Source organism: Lolium rigidum, chromosome 6, assembly GCF_022539505.1.
Source record: "Lolium rigidum isolate FL_2022 chromosome 6, APGP_CSIRO_Lrig_0.1, whole genome shotgun sequence".
NCBI lineage: Eukaryota > Viridiplantae > Streptophyta > Magnoliopsida > Poales > Poaceae > Lolium > Lolium rigidum.
The window spans coordinates 54,622,378-54,645,261 of record NC_061513.1 but is presented as its reverse complement, the minus strand read 5'-3'; the positions used below and the strand labels follow the sequence as shown (position 1 = coordinate 54,645,261).

The 22,884-nt window shown below is 47.5% G+C and overlaps 1 protein-coding gene and 1 pseudogene across 1 annotated transcript; both read left to right on the top strand.

Annotated features, from left to right (window-relative positions):
• Positions 1 to 908: 908 nt before the first annotated feature.
• Positions 909 to 8,084, top strand: LOC124662620 (annotated as a pseudogene).
• Positions 8,085 to 18,964: 10,880 nt separating this feature from the next.
• On the top strand, positions 18,965 to 22,200 carry LOC124662619 (pentatricopeptide repeat-containing protein At2g03880, mitochondrial-like). The gene is made up of 2 exons (XM_047200433.1): positions 18,965 to 19,049; positions 20,714 to 22,200. Exons 1-2 carry the CDS (start codon positions 18,965 to 18,967, stop codon positions 22,198 to 22,200), a joined length of 1,572 nt encoding a protein of 523 aa, XP_047056389.1.
• The last annotated feature ends 684 nt before the right edge of the window (positions 22,201 to 22,884 follow it).

Genomic DNA, 22,884 nt, shown 5'->3' with positions numbered 1-22,884 from the left:
TGCCGCAACCGCCGCCGGCTGCCGCTCGAGCCAAGCCCGAGTCCTCGGAGGAGGACCCGGACCTCCGCGCCGCGCTGCTCATCTCGGCGGCGGAGGAGGACGAGAAATGGCCGCACCTCCGGGCGGCCATTCGGACGTCCGAGATGGAGGAGGCGGCGCGTGCGGCGGAGGAAGAAGCGGAGCTCGCGGGAGCTCTAGGCCCGGGCCCGCCGGGCGCGGCGGGGGGAGGAGGAAGCGGCGCGGCGGGAGGAGGCCGGGCGCCGCGCCGGCCGAGGAGCGCCGCGAGGCAGCGGCGGCGAGGAGGCCGGGCGCCGCGCCGGGAGCGGCGCCGCCGGGAGGCCGGGCGCCGCGCCGGCGGAGAAGGCGACGGCGCCTCCTCCACGAGGCGGCCTGCTCCGTGCGCCGCCGCGGCCTCGGGTGGCTCCGGACCCCCGCTCGGCACGGGAGGAGGCCCGGTGGTCTCCGTGGCCGGAGTCCCGGCGCGGTCGAGCCACAACGGCGCCTCCCCGCCGGGGGCGTCGTCCACGGCGACGGCGTCGCCGGCAGGCGCCCACGGGGGCTAGGCGGCGCACGGCGGCCACCGCGCCGCCGACCAAACCCTAATAGAGGGTTTTTAGTTTAAATTTAAAAGCCCATATAGGGGCTTCTTTTGTTAGTTATTTGCCCAAAATAGGGCTATGTACAAATTTGCCCAAAATAGGACATATGTTTAATCAAATTTCGTTTAAATTTGCCATTTTTCTTTTGTTTTCGTGTTTCTCCGATTTTGCGATGCGTCCGCGCGTTGGGCGCAGCATGCGACCCAAACGGACACGCGGACGCGGGCCGTTGTTCGCGTGTCCGACCGGCGACCCAAACGGCCCAAAACAGACGGCCGGCGCGCGTCCGTTTGGGTCGCGCGGTTGGAGATGCCCTTAGCAACCGGCGCTGCCGAAGCCGTCGAGCTTCAACTCCTCAAGCAACTGTGCAAGTTCAGTCAAAAAACAGATATCCGCGGTGATATATGGCGCCCCAAGCAATCGCCACGGTTGAGGCTGCATTTGCCGGCATTCCACGGACATCGCCATCCGCCACAGAGCTGAGCCCGTCCGGCGCCCTGCCGCGGCGATGGTCGTGCGCCCGGCGTCGCCTACAACGCGGCCATCTCCCGCTGCTCCCGCGCGGGCCTGCACCAACGCGCGCTCGCCTTGCTCCACGAGATGCGCGACCGGGGACACCACGCCGACGAGTACACCCTCCCGCCCATCCTCAACTCCGCCGCGCTCCTCCGCGTCCCGGCAGGCGCCGACGCGCTCCACTCCCTCCTCCTCCGCGCGGGGCTCGCCGCGCACCTCCACGTCGCCAACGCACTCGTCGACGCATACGCCAAGCTGTCCCGCCACGGCGCCGCGCGGGCCGTGTTCGACGAAATGCCACACCGCGACGTGGTCACCTGGACCTCCCTCCTCACGGGGCTCGCGCGCTCTCGCTCCCACGACCCCGCGCTGCGGGTGTACCGCGAGATGGTCGCCTCGGGGATCAGGCCTGACGAGTTCGTCGTCGCGGCCGCGCTGAGCTCCTGTGCCGGCGCCACCGCGCTCGAGCTGGGCGTTTCGGTGCACGCCACCGCGGTCAGGCTTGCGCTGGACCCGTTCCTCTCGGTCGGGAACTCGCTGGTGTCCATGTACGCCAAGACCGGCTCGCTGGGCGAGGCCAAAAAGGTGTTCGACGCTATGCGTGTTCGGCGTGACCCCATCACGTGGACGGCCCTGATCGTCGGGTACGCCCAGAACGGCCGGGGCAAGGAGTCGCTGGAGGTCTATGCCGACATGGTCCAGTCAGGATGCGGGCCGGACTACGTCACCTTCATCGGCCTGCTCTTCGCTTGCAGCCATGCTGGCCTGGTCGACGCCGGCCCGGCGCACTTCCGGTCAATGCAGGCCGAGCATGGCGTCGCGCCTGGACCAGACCACTACGCTTGCATGGTCGACTTGCTAGGCCGAGCCGGGAGGCTTGACGAGGCCATGGACCTGCTGAACAGGAGCACGGCGAGGTTGGACGCCACGGTGTGGAAGGCGCTCCTCGGCGCTTGCCGGACGCACGGGAACACGGAGCTCGGCGAGCACGCGGCCGAGATGGTGTGGAGGCTGGACCCAACGGAGGCCGTGCCGTATGTCATGCTGTCGAACCTCTACTCGCGGGCGAGGCGGTGGGCCGAAGTGGCGAGGATCCGGACGCTGATGAAGTCGAGAGGGATCACCAAGGAGCCCGGGTGCAGCTGTGTGGGAGTGAACGGTGTGACGCACCTGTTCTACGTGGAGGACGGGGGCACCCGAGGACAGAAGAGATTTACCGAAAAGTTGAGGAGATGATGTGCAGGATCCGGGCTGAAGGATACGTGGCGGATACTGACTGGGCGCTGCAGGACGAGGGGCCGGAGGGGAGGGAGAAGGGTCTGGCCTACCACAGCGAGCGGCTCGCCGTTGCATTTGGGCTGCTTGCCGTGCCGGCCGGCGCGCCGATCCGCGTGTTCAAGAACCTCCGGGTGTGCGGCGACTGCCATGCCGCGATCAAGATGATCGCCAAGGCGTACGGCAGGGAAATTATACTGAGGGACGCCAACTGCTTCCATCACATGAAGGATGGTGTATGTTCGTGCGGCGACTACTGGTAGTGGTAGATTCAGCCAGACAGGTATGATTCCTTTGCTCATTTTTGGTAGACTCAGCGCAGGCATGTCGCATGTGTATAAGAGAGCGAATAGGTACTTCACTTGGGAGTAGTTGATTTCCACCGAGATATATGCATCATAAAAGATCAATTATCTTGGCAAATCTTGTTACTTATAACTGCTTCCTCCGTCCCATGAAACATGTTCAAGGTTTGTCAAAATTTGGATGTACCTATTACTACTATTTAGTGTCTAGATACATCTAAATTTTGATAAACCTTTGACATGTTTTGTGCGACGGAAGGAGTAGCAGCAATGGCTGTAAGTAATAGTCCTATGACCAATGTCTCTAGCTGGTTGTTTCCTTCAAAACCAATTTCCGTCTCATCTTGCTGTAGAGTAAGTGTCATTGCTCAAATTTAATGTTTTTCTTCAGAACTTGTGAGCTCATTGTGTATGTGTATAGAAAATTTGAGAGATTACTTGGCCAGCAACAACCCTTACCCAAAGAGCAATGTCTCTAGTGTTAGCAATAAGCCATGTGCGCCATTGCCGTGCGATCGGTGTCAGTGCACCGGGTCGAGGTCCGTGGCGAGCATGGCGTGTGCGTGAGTGTGTTGCGCGTCAGTACGCGTGTGTGTGCGTAGAGTGCGTGCAGTTAGAGGTAGCGAGGAAGGAGGAGAGGCGACCCAGTCCTGGTGCGCGCAGGGTCGGCCCCGTTGATCGCGTCAGAGCGCGATCACCGCGCGAGCTGGGGCGTGTTGGACGTGGGCGTCGTGGGTGCGTGTGTGCGCGGCGTGGCGACGTTTGTGCGAGCCAGCGCCTATAAGAACCCCTCCCTGTAATCGTCAATGTACCGGTGAGCTGAAGAGAAAAGTAATTAGGGCGTACGTGCGCCCACGGCAGCGCCACGTGCGCCGGCCGGTGACATCCTGTGTCTCCTCTCCGGTCCTCTCTTCCACCTCCTGTCTATGTTCAGAGCGAGCTCGAGCGAGGAGAGAGGTTGCCGCGATCAGCTGCAACCACAATTGGTATCAGAGCCTCAAGATTTGGGGGCGTGGCGCGGCGAGGCTGCGGCGGACACGGCGGCGGCGGCCGTGGCCGTGGCGTGCGGGTGAAGCAGCTCGAGCGGCCGCGTCGATCGGCGTTGGAGCGCGATCGGGTGCGCGAGCTGAGGGCGTGCGGATCCTGGACAAGAAGATCGGCGTGCGGGGAGGTGACCGCGTCGCCGCACTGGAGACGGCCGCGTCGTTCGCGTCGGAGCGCGACGGGTGCGCTGTCCGGGGAGTGCGGAGCGTGGTGAATGCCGCGGAAGAGCAAGGCGTCAAGACCGCGGCGAGGACACGCAGGGCCGCCGTGCCGATCGCGTTGGTGCGCGAGGTAGACACGAGCTGGGGCGTGCTGGAGCGCGGCGACGAACGCCGAGGAAGAAGATGGTGGCATCGTCAAGCGAAGGTGGAGGCCGTTGCAGCGGTGAAGCCGACGTCGACGACGAGCCCTGAGCATGGCTTAGGGCGTGAATGTTAGCAATAAGCCATGTGCGCCATTGCCGTGCGATCGGTGTCAGTGCACCGGGTCGAGGTCCGTGGCGAGCATGGCGTGTGCGTGAGTGTGTTGCGCGTCAGTACGCGTGTGTGTGCGTAGAGTGCGTGCAGTTAGAGGTAGCGAGGAAGGAGGAGAGGCGACCCAGTCCTGGTGCGCGCGAGGGTCGGCCCCGTTGATCGCGTCGGAGCGCGATCACCGCGCGAGCTGGGGCGTGTTGGACGTGGGCGTCGTGGGTGCGTGTGTGCGCGGCGTGGCGACGTTTGTGCGAGCCAGCGCCTATAAGAACCCCTCCCTGTAATCGTCAATGTACCGTGAGCTGAAGAGAAAAGTAATTAGGGCGTCTGTGCGCCCACGGCAGCGCCCTGTGCGCCGGCCGGTGACATCCTGTGTCTCCTCTCCGGTCCTCTCTTCCACCTCCTGTCTATGTTCAGAGCGAGCTCGAGCGAGGAGAGAGGTTGCCGCGATCAGCTGCAACCACAATTGGTAACATCTAGTACATGATTTGTGGCTGCATCATCATTCTTAATTGTACATACAGATGGATTCTCAAAACGCCAAAATAAAAATAATTCTCATGAAAAACAACTGCACTCTCAGTTTTATAATCCAGTTGATCGATCTTTTAAGCACACTAGTATTTTCTGTCTAATAAATTCTTGTAATTATGCCATATATACAAGGGGAACTATTAACCTATTCATTGCCTCTGTCACTCTATATCCTTCTTTCCAGGCCAGTACACACAAGGTCTCCTGTCTGTCTCCAAAGATACAACAACATGATGACATCTTAGAACAACATTTCTAGCTACCTAACTCAGGTGCGGATGAGGTTTAACACTTACTAACTCTACACACCATCTAAGAGCAACAACTTCTTGTTGCTGAAACGGCAAGGCGAGGCAGCCGGGACAGCTACAACCATTCCATGCACTATCTCCTCGCCATAGCGTCGCTGCCACGACACACACTATTCATTGTGAGACGGAAGGTAGGCGCATGGCATCTCCATGCCGCCTTCATTTCTCACCTCCAACAACAGGTCCAGGTTGTCAGCCTTCTTCATGCCACCATCCCCCGGCATTGCCTATGACCAGGGTTGGATGCTTCTTCGTCAGGGTCTGCTGCTCATCATCAGACCAGTATCCGCTTTCTCTCATGGCTAGATCTTCATACTCCTCGTCCGACTTTGTCGAGTGCTCCTGCACAGACCCTGCTTCCTCCATCTGCTTCACGTTTTTTTCATATAAAATGATCAAAGACAAATGAATGGATAATCGGTTAAATACACTGGCTTTCCTGTTGATCTAATGTTGTATCTCAAGAATGCAGCACCACCACAGCTAAATGGTGTATACATAAAAACACATCATACTCATATGTTCATCTAGAGTATAAAGCATTCAGTTGAGTTCTGCTTGGAATTGTCATCTGGCATCTTGGTGAGCTGCAACATGAGGATAAATATCTACTTCCTGTATATGTGCTGTCAGCCTTGGAATCATCGGCACTACCAGCATGACTGGTGCATCCGGTATCACTTGGCCATGCACTAATCCCAAAAGAGCCAAACTGAAGGTTGACAGCCTCTGCCTTCCCAATCTGCAATGGGCCATAATAAGATTTCCGACAGACTTCTCACTTCCTGTGCCATCGTTTTTGTTTCCATTGCGGTCACCGGCAACAACAGGCCATGCCTTAGCAACTGAACCATTGGTGTTAAGGAGAGCCATCAGATTCCTAGGAAAACCCTTTCATTTGAATCAACTGAAACATGCCCTTGGAGCTCAACGGCTGGTTCCAGAAACTGTGAAACAGAGTGTAAGAAAATTGGAATTCAGACAAGGGAACGCAAACTGACTTGTTGCAGAATACAAGAATTATACTATAATGAAGTATGCAGCTAGGCTTTTGTCATTTGGAATTTCAATGCAAACGGACACATGCAGGCAATTTCCATAACCGAATCTTGGTGACAGCTATAAAGATACTATGGTGTTGAGTCAAATCTCAAGTCACCAAGAAGTAACCAAGGACCATCCAGAGCATTCAGTATACGCCTTACTACCATTAACTGGGGAACTGAGCTCAGGGAGACGAGGCAGACAGAGACAGACATACTGAAAACCATTAATTAGGACGAATAGCCAGGGGACCTTGAAGGCGTGGCATGGATTGCATCCCATGAGCTGGAGCGTGCTCTGCAGGACGGGGCCGGTGTAGCGGAAGGTGCTCCGCCGGCCATGGCCGTGGTGGCGGGGACGGCAATGTAGAGCAACCTCGAGGCCGCCATGTTCCGCTGAACCTACAACCAGGCAGCCCTCCACTGAATGAAGATCGGCGGGTGGAAGAAGGAGCAATGGTGGACCTTGGTCTCGATAGGGGAAGGGTTTTTGAGTCCACTGGGCTGGAGAGGGTGCGGATGGGGACGCTGACGAGAGGTGGCACAGGGCGGTGCAGCGGGCGACGTCACGGTGAGGCCCTTGCAGGCCGCACGCACCGGTTTGATTTGATTTGTTTACAAAGCCATGAGAGCTAGCTAAGACGAGAGCTAGCGATCGGCGCGGCCAAACTAGGTACGCGGCGCGCGGCGCCGCAAATAAACGCGGCTCATACGCGGTATGCCGCGCAGTTATTGCGGATATAGGCGGCACATACGCGGGTCCCGCAGGTCGTCCCGCTTGCAGTCTGAAATCCGACCCGCCGCGCCGCCGCTCGCCTCCCTCGTCGCTGCTCGCGGTCACCAGGCCGGTGCCGCATCCTCACCAACCGCCTCGTCCCCAGCGCGCGCGTCGGCAATTCGCGACAAAACAAGGAAGGGAGGATGTCTTCGTGGGAGGACGAGGAGTCCGCGTCGGCGGCGGCGACCATGGACGTCGAGCTTCTTAGAAACAGTTTTTTGGAATAATGTTCTGCTCGCTGCAGTTGAAATGTTTTTGCTCTACAAAAGCCATTTTTTCCTAGTAATGTGCTTATTGTAAGCTACTTATTTTGAAGGTTTTACCATTTTTTTCTTGTCTCATACTTGGGCCTTGTATTTCTGTATAAAGGTTTATTTGTTGATTTTTTTCACACTTGGCTACACATACACTTAAGTAGTATACTACTTCAAAAAATAGTCTAGTGCAATTTGGAAGTGAGAAAGATAAGCCTGGTGCAGTTAGTTAGTTAGTTAATTGCAGAACTGGATACTAAGACGAGAAGCAAGAAGAATCAACATTGGACAATGTGATGATGTATGTTTCTATTTTTTTTGTAGCTTAGTCACCAACAGTTTGTTACACTCCCCCAAATGAAACCCCATTTCTCCAATGAAGTGCAAATGAAGTTCACAAATATCACATGCTTTCCTTTGTTAATAACAGATGTTGGGACAAATTTATTCATTTACATGTTTTTCGTTGCTGAGAATGCTTTTATCCTTTTATTGCTGAAGCCGTGGTAATGTGTTTTAGCATGTAATCAGCTTCGAGGCACTCTCTGACTGTTATTTCGAATGCCCTCTCCAGTTCCAGAGCCTCAGCTTGACACCTTTGTCTTCTGCAAAACCAAGAGTGACGTAGGAGCATTTCAGTTAGATGACATGTAAGACCCCAGACACTTGGATTTTATCGTTTCAGTCCCTTAAATTGTACTAACCTGTGATGTTGGCTTCCATGAAGAGGGGAGGAAGTTGTGGATTTGGTTGCTGACGACTTGTATGTCCTTCGGTACAAGTCCATCAAGGGTCGTGTCGAGGCCGGCAGAATTGACCTTATTTGATGCAAGCAGCAAGGCACTACTGAGGCTCTAAACAGATCGTCAACCCTCCGTGCAAGAATATTCTAAATTCCTGGTAAGGTAGACATGAACTGGTTCAGATGTGTATTCCGCAATGATCAGTTAGGGGACTGGACTATCTTTTTATGTAACAATATTGTTGTATTTTAAAAAGTAATGTCAACTCTTGTTGTTCAAGAATGAAGATAATTCTTCTTCTTGGTAAGAAAGATCAATATCACAAGTGATAATCAGAAGATTTGCACTGTCCAACAACTTGAGATTCGCATAAATCCATCAAATGTCTTGCAACGGAACCAGTTTTAGGCTTTTGGCTATGATCTATCTGTATAGACAACAATACCACACTCAAGGAATTTATTTCATTGCACATCTGTCGGTGGCCAATCGCCAGCAAGGCAGCAATGGTATATGAAGCTAACTGTTTTTTACGTTAATTGGTAAGGAGAGATCCCAGCAATGTCGCTCCACTTAACTTTATCAAAGTCTTATACTCTAAAGTTGAATATTTGCTGGACAATTTCCCTGAAAAATGAAGAAGCCGTGAAATAAACGATCCATCTCTTAGATGTATAAGCCTCAGTAGCACCCTCTTCTGGGGGATCGAGCATTCTCTCTTCCATACTTAGAAACACCGATGGGAGCAGGGGAGAGCTTCGTCTATCTCTCTTCCATACTTAGACACACCGATGGGAGCAGGGGAGAGCTTGGTCTATCTCCAGCCCGCTCCCAAGTCGGCCACAGCTCTAGGAGAATCATTGTACTGTCTCCACAGCTTATACATATCAGGTAGGAGTAGGGGTGTTACCTCCACGCGAGGGTTTCGAACATGGGTACGTCGCCGTGTCGCTCGTGCTCATACCCACCTCCGGAATCCGCCGTAGTCCATAGGCCTCGCTTCTCCTCCGTTGAAGCCATCCCATAGCGTCTGCCGTGATGATACCACGACACTTCTTGTACACTAGCTTTGGGTTTCTCTTAGAGTAACTCCGAGAAACAAAATACTCCACTATATATCGCATCTTTTATTCAACAAAATGCCATAGACCATCTTATATTTAGCGCCTTTGATAATTTTCTGGCAGTAATTTTCTAACGTTTATTCCTCAACAATTATTTCTTGGAAATAGTTCACCATCATCCTATGGGTGTACTCCAATATTCATGTCCAATTTTTTCCGGAAAAAATACTAATATCTTCTTCTAATGTACTCTTAGAAAATAGATTTACTCTGGTGTTTGAATGTCTTCTTCTACGGTATCTTTGGAAAATATACTTATTGTAGCATCTGTTGCATCTTTTACCCGCGGAAATACTACTGTGTGTTTTAAAATAATTATTGTACCATTCCGTTCATCGCCTCTTTTATTCGGATAATTTTCTAACGTGTATTTTAGAAAAAATACTCCATATTTTGATTGTCTCTTTTATTCGGCAATCATAGTACTACCTTCTTCTATGGTGTCTTGAGAAAAAAATACTCCAGCATACGTCGATTCTTTTACCATGGAAAAATAATACCGCCTCACTTTCAAAAAATATACTTGCTCCACCGTCATCCACCTCTTTTACGCGAGAAAAATACTACTGTCTTCTTTCGTAGCAATACCAGAAAAACATATTTAGTTTACCGTACATCATCTATTTAAAAATACTACTGCCTTCTTGGGTAGAACCTCTAGAAACAAGAAATACTCCACCATCTGCCGCCTCTTTTAGCCAGAGAAATTATCTACAACTCTGTAAAAATGCTTCCTCCATCTTCTACTGCCTTTTTAAGTCAGCATGCACTGTCTTACTCCGGGCACCACAACTATAGTGTAGTGCCACTGCCATACTACCCTCTCTTTTTTCCATCACCTCATGGTCACACCACATCGTTATTTTTGTCTGTACTACCATCGCCTCACAATCACCTATGCACGTAAGATTGAAATAATTCCTACCACTTTTGCGTTAGTTCAACGTTCTTCGACACCATTACTTATGCGGTACTTCTGCAACTCAGATATTGTCATACTTATACAATACTTTAACCAACAACCTAATAGCGAAGGGCGTGGCACGGTCTACGGCAAGGAGGCGTGGCGTAGTCGGCGGCTGGAGACGGCAAGGCGCGGTGGTGGCATGGAGGTCGAGCGCTCCGCCGTCTAGAGAGATTGGGGGAAGATGTGAACTATGGGAACTGAAATGTGCATCACACTGGAATTTTGGTTTCGGTCAAAATAATAGCAGTGGGCCTGAGTTAGGTGCGCTGCCAATATTACATGCACCCTCTGCCGCAAACTATTGATAGCACGGACAGCGTGTTGTCGTAACTTAAGTTAGTACTAGTCACGTGCCACCAGGGTCGCAGGCTGCGGCTAAGTTCTGCGCCTAGGCGCAGCCGGGACCCACATACTAGTAGCGCGCCCTACCTTACGGTATGCTACCACTACGAGCTCACTAGTCGCGTGCCCTATTATTGCCCAGTACTAAAAATAGCAGTCGGGTGCGCTTTCTAGGGCCCGCTGCCATTAGTCGAGCCCCTATAGCCCTTTCCATACTAGTGAACCCACTGGATCCATGTGAGGTATCTCCAGCCAATAGAGAAGCACCATGCCATAGATTTTTCAGTGCAGCCGCTTGGAAACGGTTGCACGGGATATATCTAGCCGGTGCGGTTGGTGGTTTGACAAGAGATTAACATGTTGATGCAAAGACGCTACATGCTATTTTGTATCTTTGGACGGCTCACTACTAGAAAAAGGCCTAGCCGTAGGATTGCTACCAGTGGCGCACCACTACACATGTGCACCACTGCTATGGCGCACCAAAAAGTGGTGCTCCGTTGCTAGCCATATCACCACTACGTTTGACCAAGGTTTGACACACCCCTATACATAGCAATGGCGCACCAAGTAGAGGTGCGCCAGTGCTATGTGAGGTAGCAGTGGCGCACCTCTACATGGTGCGCCATTGATATGTATAGGGGGCTGATGGAAACTTTTGGGCACCATTTAGTAGTGGTGCACCATGCTTGGTGCGCCACTGCTAAGTGGTGCACAAACATTTTCATCCCCTTGTGGACCGTCTTTTAGGTTTTGAAAAAATAAAAGAAATAAATAGAAATTTCAAAAAATAAATTCTTCGAGATGCCTGATGACTGCAAGTACACAGATAAATTGTAGCTAGTTTTGAAATAAGAGTATCGAACCACGAGGAGCTACTAGTTAAGGTCTTAATGCCCCCTTGCTATAGTATTTTAGAGGATGGTTGTGATTGGTTGCAATAAAGTAAACAAAGCAGTAAAAGCGTTATAGGAAATGTGTTGAAATTTAATAAGACAAAGTGTTCTCAGGAATTATCGTATCCACCTCTAGCATTAGGATTCATTTTAATTAAGATGAAGTATGCTTTTAATCATATTATGTGTGGAGAGAGCTCCGTGACAAGATGCGCCCAAAAAGCCATCGGTCATCGCATCTCTAAATAACCACAGTAACTAGTCTTCTGCAAGCGGCATACTATTGCTATTAAGGGTTTTACCCCGTGGTTATCGATATGAGCTTGGTGAGTCTTTCTTTATCCTCCTCATCCATGTGTTAAAGTGCCGATACGGTAATGTCACTTCTCGGTGTTCACTTTACCACACTTCAAAGGGTAGTTCCCTCTCGAGACCATAAGGTAAATATTACATGGTGCACAACATATAATATCAAGAGAGAGAACTAACACACATTAATACTTAAAATCATAAATCATCTTAGATTCATCTCATATTCATGCTAGGGTTTCTCCATCTCCCCAAGAAGTAAACGAACTACTCACACATGGAAGAAATCAAGAACATCATCATAATAATATGGAGGGGATGAAAGGAATGGAATGAATTCGAACACAAATCCACAATAGCAATCAAGATTACAAATATGGTTGGAGGAGAATGGGATTGGTGATGCAGCGGTTGGTGATGAAGGGGATGATGCCTTGTCCTCTAAAGATCCGCGTAGCAGCCCGTATGATGTCTTCTCCAAGGTTGCTTCTCTAGATCTCATCAGGGGTGGCATTTCTCTGTTTTGCGGAGTTGTGTGTCTTAGATCTCCCCGTCATCTGCGCGAGATGGAAGTATTTGACAAGACAGTGCTCCTAACACACCTACGGGCGGACGGTACGAGCGGGCTCCCCCCCCCGTACCAATGCCCGCCAAACTTACTGGAAGTTGTCCTCGCATCCTTTCTTCGTCCAAGTGCATAATTAAGTGCTTAAATGTTTTTTACATCGTCAAAATACCATAATGGCAGTTTTTATTGATATTTCATCATTGCTTTATTATTTTAAGATCCCGTGTAGACAAGCATAAAAGTACGCGGTAGCGCGGTGAAATACAAAAATCTTCTTACTACTCAATGATAACATAATGAAATAACGGTGTAAAAACATGCTAAAAATTCACTCATCAATGCCCATTTATTATATCATCTAGTTTTAATGAAAATTAACAAACATGAATTTCGACTTTTGTTTGCAAAATGGGGCCATGTTCGGTAAAACAAGATTTCTGGTTGCATATGACCTCCGATGAAAATCACGCGAAATTTTCTATCCGATTTCAACCCCTCTGGGGTTTACAAATTTGTAGATTCCCAAAAGTCAAAAAGGAAACAATTTTTTTCAGGTTTTAGATTCCAGGAAGAAATTTCAAAAAATAAAAAAATAGCAGGGTGCGCCACTGTTAAGTTCCTGCCCTACGAATTTTGAAACGGCCGACCACTTACCCCCTTCCTCCTTCCTCCTCCTTCTCCACATATTCTATTCTACTCCTCCTCTCCTCCCCCTCCTCTCCTTTCCCCCTCCTCCTCTCCTTTCTTACTTCCTCTTACTCCTCTATCCACTCCTCTTGCCTCCTCTCTGGCGACCTCCGACGACCCTCCGGCTTCCCTCCTCCTCTCCGACGACCATCGACGATCCTCCTCCTCCAACTCCGGCCTCCTCCTCCTCCTCTCCGGTGACCACCTCCTACTGTCCTCCTTCTTCTCTTCCTCATCCTCTCCTCCTCCATTCGGCCAACCCTTCCTTCCACGTCACAGAGAACGTGAAAAGGTGCATACTAGAAGGATAATATAAAAACAATCCAAATCTAGATCCAAGATCGAAATTTCAAATTTTAACCAGTGGCGCACCCTTTTTTTGTGTCGTAGCGCATGTCGATGAAATAGAAATGACGCACCAGTGAGTTAGTAGTGGCACACTACGTGGAGTGATAGAAGTGACGCACCCAGGTGCATCACTGATAGCCATATGGGATGCGCCACTGATTGCATGTTTTCTTTTTCTAGTAGTGGCTGATTCATGTATCACCTTTATACGATCCATTATTTAAAATAATTTTTAAATAAATATTGATAATCTAACCAAGAGGCCGCATTCGTTGTGTTTAATGCAACGGCCGTGGCTTCTCCTTTTTGAAGAAATAGAGCTTGAGAGTGGTTTATAGGAAATAGCTTATCTGTCCTTTAGGATTAATAGAGAAGCAAAGATGATTGACATGTGCGCAAAGAAGAATGTCGTGGTAAAACCTTGTTGCTGGTGTTTCCGCAAACAAATGATCGCCGTTCATGCACTTGTACCAGCCTAAAGACTAGAATAGTCAATTCAAACTCCATACACATTGTTTTCTCCAAACAATGTCGAAAATTACAATTCATACATGGAGTGTTTTCAAAATGTTTTGAAGTCTTTAGAATTTGAATAGATATTCGACCTATAAATACTTCATGGCCTCAAATCAATTAATATTTTAGTAAGAACAAATGGGGTAAATATGTTCCATAAATATCATAGTTTTGATAGAAATAAGAAACATAATAGCATATCGATGGTACTACACAAATCACTGTTATATTGGTAAAATAGCTATAGCAGCAAAATTTGAACAACTTTTTGAGCAAACCAAGAAGAATGCCATCAGAAGTTCTTAGGTCTCAATCTTATCCTCGGCATGGCTATGATATTGAGAAGAATTAACATCATATGAGCTTGAAGAACCCACCTAAAATATGAGTAAAAATAAGATATCAGACACTGCTTCTTCCATCTCATTCCAAGGAATATCTAGAAATACCGTTAGAAATAAAAGGTAAATATAAATGAGCCTCAGAGTTGTCTACATATTATAGAAACAAAAGATGCACAACAAATTTTTATTATGTTGCACGGTGTAGCTAACTTGTATTTCTTAGTTAGCACAATTATGCTCAACTCTTTATCACTCACAAAGCACAACATCGATATATACATTAGAAAGAAATACATGCAAGAACATGCTATTTTAATATGAAATAATCCTAGAGGGGCCTATATAATTATTAGTGTTTAGTTTATGGTACATAGGTGCAAATCTATAATTTAAGATAGTAATCCACGCATAATGTGTTTTGCGGTAATGCTCAGCTCTAAACATATATGCTATCTACATATAAGCTTTGATGAATAGTTGTCTCTCTAGTGATGTAAATTAAGTTGATAATAGACTGTCCAAGGAAGTACAAATGATCTAAGTACCTAGAAAACTTGCACAATTAGCATAAAAAACTTAAGTACACATTGGCGCACAATAAGTATTTAATAATAATAACTATACTACAGTGGAAGTCATTTATCTGTATGGATGGAGATGACATACTTACTTTGCTTTATATTTCAAGATAATTTATTTGGCATATTCATTGGAGAAGGAGAGATGGAAGAAAGTGGTAACAAGAACTATCAATCTATAGCAAAAAATGAACTAGAATATGATAAATTAGACCGTACGTAAATCTTTACCTGATCCGGTATAACACTTGTCATGAAACTCATGATGATCCTGATTGCATCAGCTGTAGCCTATAATTAGGTTATGTTTGTTAATGTGTCATTTTATAAAATATTACAAATTATCTAGCTAGTAAGTTTGTGCACACTATACCTTATAATTATACGCAAAATTATCCAGATAAGCAACTAAATTTTCTCTATCCCGCTTTTGCCCCACAAAATTAAGCCGTCGGAGGGGTCTTGGATGCTGGTATCTCATTCACAACATGTGTTAGAACACCAACTAAAACATATATAACTATCATTATCATTTTTTCTCTCTTCAAATGGTTATTAGCTATTCACCCTAAAACATGAAAACAAAGTTTATGTTGACTTCCATTTAGATAATTATTTACCTGATTTGAAATGTCTCGAGATATTTTGTTGACCTCCATGCCTATTTGTTGTCGAATCGCATCATCAGATATAAGCGGAAGTAGACCATTGAGCCATATGACAAATTGTTTTGAAGATGCCTATCAAATGGAAACTCAACATTTTATTAAATACTCAAGCATAATTAGTGCTCAGTAAGGAATTTTTAAAACGAGTCAACATACAGCTTGTTTCATGCTCCTTTTGATGAATGCGGATCCACATTTCTTCCCTCTCCGAGAGGTTGTTCTCCCATGTCTCCCACTTCTTTAATTTCCATCCTCCCCTTTTATTTTGCCTACGTACACTGCCATATTTTTTGTATATATCTAAACGTACAAGTGACTCCACAAATATGAAAGATTGCAAGTTTTCTGGTTTTCGGGGGCCGAAATCTAACAATTTCATTGCCTCGTTCAATTCAGTCTCAAAGTTCTCCCCATTCCATCTCAACTTATATGCAAATAGTTTATTGTCACCACTTTGGGTCAATAACTTACCCCCATGAATTAAAGTTGGACCAGGAAGGTAATTTGATGTGTCAATATTGTACTTCTGGCTCCACTTTTGCTCCAGTTTGTTTTCAAGTGTCCAAATCTGCACCTTACCAAAAATCCCTTCAATTGCATAATGAAATGTTTGAGCAATTGCTATACATATCTTCTCGTCTATCTCTCGTATGCAGAATTTCCAAGAACCATATGCATAATGTTCAGGAACTGGTGTGGGTAATTGTATCCGCACAAACCTTTCTTCACTGAGATCGAAGGACATAATAGCATGTCGCCGGCTAGCTGCTATATCTTCAATTATCCAATACACTACTCCATCCGTATTTATTGCTCCAGCATTTCTCACACAATTCAAGCTTAAGGCTTCTGGAGTTTTGATATCTTTCCATTTCTCATCACCAAGCGTATAAACCTGAATAACATTGAATCTATCTTTATTCTTGAAAGGGCCATCTATATTATCACTTAGGAAGTGTGTGATCTTGTATTCTTTTTTCAATGGGTGGAATCCAAAGGTGTAGAATGAGAAATGATCGCCCTTCAAATTCCTCAATGGTTTCTCAATACGCATGCTTTCACCCGTTGCAAGGTTTGCTATCTTGATGGTTGATGTGTTTGTGTATACGCAAATAAGCCCATTGCATGTTCCACAAAGGAGATCATCAGGGCCAATCACTGGCACTGCATATGTTGATTGTGACCATGCTTCATCAACAAGTATGGCATCACTAGGGTAGCATTTTCTTGCAACAGACTCTTGTCGAAAGAATAATATGGCATAACGGGATGCATGTTGAAGGTGTAATGTGGCAAACTTGGGATCACGGATCATTGTTTTCCATTGTTTGCAAACACCAACACACCTCAATAAAGTGCTAACTGGAAGCCTAAAAAATATCTGCTCCATGAGGTCTCCCGTGAGACAGTTTATTAAGCATTCATCATCTATTTGTTTCTTTGAATTGGCTTCCTCAAATTCCATAGTAAGCACAAAGCCTAGGTATGAAATTATTGTAGGAAAAAAAATTAGAAAATGATGGGGCATACACCATAAATATTTTTTATTAAAATAACTAGCAGAAAAAACGTGAAGAAAGTTTGAAATTTCTATAGGTTTAAGATTCTAAGAATTGGTACATGATTAAAGAGGTATCAGCCACATAGCAAAATATGGAGCCTGGTATGATCGGTCTATTTACCAAAAATAGTTAACAAATGCATTTACATATGATTGTTGTAAATTTGAATACACATGTAAGCATGCACAAATAACATAAGCTATGGACCTTGACACTAATATACAATCCACACACCTAGAGGATACTTGCATGAATTAAGTGTGTGAAACAATAGAAAATAGTTTAGATGGAAACATTACATAACTAATCAATAAAAAATAGGATTACACAGGTATGTAAATCTAGAACAACATGAAAAACTACATGTTGGCAAGGAATGCTGGTTGTAAACACACAAAAAACTATGCCGTTTTGGAAAGTTTGGTAGAATTTGCAGATGGAAAAATAAAAGTGGGCTATATGAAAAAACATAACAAGTACATCAGAGGGATATATGGAAATCAAATTATGGTAAAAACAATTATGTGGGATAACAAGTTTTGATTTATGAGTAAAAACAATAGAGGAACAAATACAAGAAAGGGATTTTCACCAAAAACATGGTTTATCGGGAAATTATTGGGGCGGGTGGATCAGATCTTACCGATGAAACCTAAACTTCCAATCCACGACGATGCGGATCACCTCCCCTCTCTCGATAGCCTTCTCTTCTCTACAAACTTTTGCGTGCAAGGCCTCACGGATATCGCGTCCTCAGCTGAGCCTTGTCACACACCATCACCGCGCCGCCGGTCTATATCTAGGGTTAACAGGTCGAAGGTGGATTGAAGGGGGGATGGGGTGGGATTTTATCTAGAAGGGTAAGTTATGGATCATTCTGGGCCTTATCAAGGCATTAACATCCATGACCAATGGATCAGGACCCCCGGCCCAGGAGGAGGGCGAGCGGGGGTAGCTGCTTCGGCCCCTCAAAACCAAGGGGGTACCTAATTATTTCTATGTAATGCTGGGTTTGGCCCAAGTTAGTAGTGTTACTAGCACTAGTATGATGGTTTGGTCTGTGTAGGCACAGATCCCACTGGTCATGCGGAGCCACCACCCCTATGAGGGATACACCTTATTTGTTTTTCATGGATTTGACTTCTCACCAATATACTACATAGGAACCAATATACTACATAGGAGTCCAAAAAGGCCCACTTGTGATAATGTGACAATTCTATCAAAATCCCACAGACCCATTAGCTTGAGAGAACGTCTTATTGAAATAGTATATGTTTTCCATTAGGAACACAATGTTAAATATGAGTGATAATCCAAATAGAGAAGACCCATCATTGCATGGTTGTATGCCTTCACATCACACTACCTATGAACTAGTTGTTTTTACTAGGACGATACAAAAAATCCATTAACGTCTCACTATTTTTGATACTCGACACATAATCGTCTAAAGAAAGTAACATTTTTTCATACATCGGAACTTCTAAAATTGGTACAAACAAGATATACCATTTATAGTGGTTTCAAAGAGTAGTTTTTTTTCCATTTGTAGATCGTTTCTAAACTAAGTTTCCCATTTCTTCTTCTATATAAATGTAAGCTTCATTAGATAGCAAAACAATCTTAAATTGTTAAAAGGGAAAATGGGAATCTGTGTCCAACCACTAGAGGGAAATCCACAACTCAACTACACGTCATGGCAAACACTACAACATCATACATGGTGCTTATTATACGTCGTGCCAAACTCTAAAGGTCGCGGACATGGATTAGGCGACTCTTAAGGGACATCGGGAATTTATGAACTCACCATTTATGAGATTATTTCTACAATATTTTGATCTATTCTACGTATTTTTAGAAAGGAAACAAAATAATGAACTTCACTACTTGTTGATTCTCTAAATTTCTTGGGTGATCACCACAGATTTTCATTGCTTTTCACAATCAAGACTATGTTAATTGCTCTCCTCTGGTGTAATACAAAAACTGCTCTTTAGTTCAAGGTTTTATTTGATGTTCATAGGATTTCCAACATATAGGGTAACAATGTTACGGAGTAGGTTTTTCAGCTATTTTGTTGATCATATAGTTATAGTTATAATGTTCAAATACCGGCGAGTCACGGCGGTGTGTCGTGACGGAGCCTCGGTAACAGACAAGGAGTGATGGACTCGCGCATGGGGCGCTATCTGGTGAGGGATATGCTGATCTCGACCCTGAAGATGGACCAACTGTTGTTGGAGGTGACAACTTCTGCTGCGAGTGCATGAGGTGCTTGTCGTGGGTCTGCTAGATCGGATGTGTGCTCCTATTTTCACCATAGGGGTGACTCGGTGATGCCAACGGTATTTAGCTGGCGGGGCATTGTTTGTGTTTTTAGGGCATACGGCTATGATGGCATGTTCTTCACCCATCGTCGGGTTTGTAAGTGTTGATCGGTAGCTTCAGGTTGTACAATGTATGCTTTTGGCAGGTCTTTGTTGAATAAAATTTAGATAAAACATCTTCAATGAATAGGCTGAGGGATCTCAACCTCCTTTTCGAAAAACACCTTTCTTTTATAAATTAGATTATACAATATCAACATATGGTCCCATGCTCCATGAATTTGTTGTTCAACTCTGAATGAAACCACGAAACGAATAAAAGTGTGAATACTTTTTTATTTTGCAAACAGGAGACTGTGAAAGAGGCTCTTTCAATTCATTTAAAGGATGTATTAGTCTAGAGAAGATACATTTTACATGTAATATGATTCTCTTTAGTTACTTTTCATTGGCTACCATTTTACGAGAGAGAGAAGTCCAATTTAGCCCCTAAACTTGTCTCAAAGTTCAGCTTACAACCCTGAACTTTACTTTGGTTCAACTTTCAACCCTGAATTCTAAAAACGGTTCAGAATCATCCCTTGCATTGTCTTAAGCCGGTTTTTCTTGTCACGTAATATATTCTATTGGTAAAATAGTGCGTACATGTATTCTATGTCTTTAACTCTTCATCTTCAACTCTATGCTTCATATTCAACTCTTAACCTGCTGGAATAAAAATGCTCCCCCGCGGCTCGCTGCGCTGCGTGCTGATTGCCCCGTGCTGGCGGAAGGCTAGGCACGGTAGGTGATGTCAAGGGCAAACGTCTGGTGTTATTGTTCGATGGAGGCATCCCTCTGTGGTCAACATGGCCTCGTTTCAGGGAGGAAGACGATCATGATGAGGCATGAGGTGATCATGCGATATGGAGAGAGAGAGGAAGTACATGTACCATGTATGTTGTAAGTTGATGAGTTGGCATAATATATAGGGGGAAAAACCGCTAACTGGCAAGAAAAACCGATTCAAAACTTGTCAAAAAGGGTAGAAGGTTCAATTCCTAACGGTTTATAGAATTCAGGGTTGAAGATTGAACCAAAGTAAAGTTCAGGGTTGTAATCTAAACTTTGAGACAAATTTAGGGGGGTAAATTGGACTTCTCTCTTTTACAAGACTAGGACATAATTGACCAGCTACATGCTGCAAAATTAGCTTGTTCACTTAGCCATGATATAAGGCTTTACTGGAATGGGAGAAACAAATAACATGTGCCCTTCCTGCCAGGGGTTATGCCGTACTTGAACCTAGATAGATTGACTGAATGAGACACTACGAGGTAACATAGGAGCTCCAACGGGGGGTCGGTGAAGTTGTAGCTGGCCTCTATACAGCAGCACGTGCCGCGTTGGTATGCCATCTTATGGTCGTCGACCTCGTTGTAGATGACCAAACTCCCGCAACCTTCGCGGGGCACTGGATCATCGCCGCATGCACAACGATGTTCATCGATCGTGGCTCACACTTTTGACACTGGTTCTTGAGAAGCTCACCACCGCGGCGTTTGCGTCCATATGACCGCCCTTTCACTGGATGGAACAAAGCACGTGGTTCTTGAGAAGCTCACCAACGCGCGCTCGCCTTGCTCCACGAGATGCGCGACCGGGGACACCACGCCGACGAGTACACCCTCCCGCCCATCCTCAACTCCGCCGCGCTCCTCCGCGTCCCGGCTGGCGCCGACGCGCTCCACTCCCTCCTCCTCCGCGCGGGGCTCGCCGCGCACCTCCACGTCGCCAACGCCCTCGTCGACGCATACGCCAAGCTGTCCCGCCACGGCGCCGCGCGGGCCGTGTTCGACGAAATGCCACACCGCGACGTGGTCACCTGGACCTCCCTCCTCACGGGGCTCGCGCGCTCTCGCTCCCACGACCCCGCGCTGCGGGTGTACCGCGACATGGTCGCCTCGGGGATCAGGCCTGACGAGTTCGTCGTCGCGGCCGCGCTGAGCTCGTGCGCTGGCGCCACCGCGCTCGAGCTGGGCCTTTCTGTGCACGCCACCGCGGTCAGGCTCGCGCTGGACCCCTTCCTCTCGGTCGGGAACTCGCTGGTGTCCATGTACGCCAAGACCGGCTCGCTGGGCGAGGCCAAAAAGGTGTTCGACGCTATGCGTGTTCGGCGTGACCCCATCACGTGGACGGCCCTGATCGTCGGGTACGCCCAGAACGGCCGGGGCAAGGAGTCGCTGGAGGTCTACACCGACATGGTCCGGTCCGGGTGCAGGCCGGACTACGTCACCTTCATCGGGCTGCTATTCGCGTGCAGCCATGCTGGCCTGGTCGATGCCGGCCGGGCGCACTTCCGGTCCATGCAGGCCGAGCACGGCGTGGCGCCTGGACCAGACCACTACGCTTGCATGGTCGACCTGCTAGGCCGAGCCGGGCGGCTCGACGAGGCCATGGACCTGCTGAGCCAGAGCACGACAAGGCTGGACGCCACTGTCTGGAAGGCGCTGCTCGGCGCTTGCCGGACGCACGGGAACGCGGAGCTCGGCGAGCACGCGGCCGAGATGGTGTGGGGGCTGGACCCGACTGACGCCGTGCCGTATGTCATGCTGTCGAACCTCTACTCGCGGGCAAGGCGGTGGGCCGACGTGGCGAGGGTCAGGACGCTGATGAAGTCGAGAGGGATCACCAAGGAACCCGGGTGCAGCTGGGTGGGAGTAAACGGTGTGACACACTTGTTCTATGTGGAGGACCGGGGGCACCCCCGGGCGGAAGAGATTTACCGGAAGGTGGAGGAGATGATGGACAGGATCCGAGCTGAAGGATACGTGGCAGATACTGACTGGGCACTGCAGGATGAGGGGCCGGAGGGGAGGGAGAAGGGTCTAGCCTACCACAGCGAGAGGCTCGCCGTTGCATTTGGGCTGCTTGCTGTGCCGGCCGGCGCGCCGATCCGTGTGTTCAAGAACCTCCGGGTGTGCGGTGACTGCCATTCCGCGATCAAGATGATCGCCAAGGCGTACGGCCGGGAGATCATACTGAGGGATGCCAACTGCTTCCATCACATGAAGAATGGTTTATGTTCGTGCGGCGACTACTGGTAGTGGTAGATTCGGTCAGGCAGGTATGATTCTGTGCTCATTTTTGGTAGATTCAGCATAGGCATGTCGCATGTGTATAAGAGATAGGTACTTCAGTTGGCTTGGATGAGAACAATGAGAAGAAACTTTTTTTTCCTGACAGTTGCTTGTACTAGATTAGATTGCATCAAAGATTCCAGTGATGTACAGTTCGTGCTACTTCGCTATTGAATGACCCTTTTGTCTATGTAGTTCTACCATTCTATTCATCGATATCTTTTACAGCATCCTATAAAATAAAGAGAAGCAGTTAGTAGGTTAACAGAATGGAAAGAACACATCTTTAATAGTTGATTGCCACCAAGATATATACTACCTCTGTTCTTGTTTAATCGACGCGGGAGTACAACCTAGCTAGTAGAGCTTGTATGCATGTAGGGCGTCAATTAAACACGAACGGAGGGAGTACATCACAAAAGATCAATTACCTTAGCAAGTCTTGTTACGGAAGTAGCAGCAATGACTGGAACTGATAGTTCTATGCCCAATGTCCCTAGCTGGTTGTTTCGTTCCAAACCAATTTCTGTCTCATCTTGCTGTAGAATAACTGTCATTGTTCAAATTTGAAGCCACATATTAAGGGGTCTTCAGAACTTGTGAGCTCAGCATGTATGTTTATAGAAAAATTGAGAGATTACTTGGCCAGCA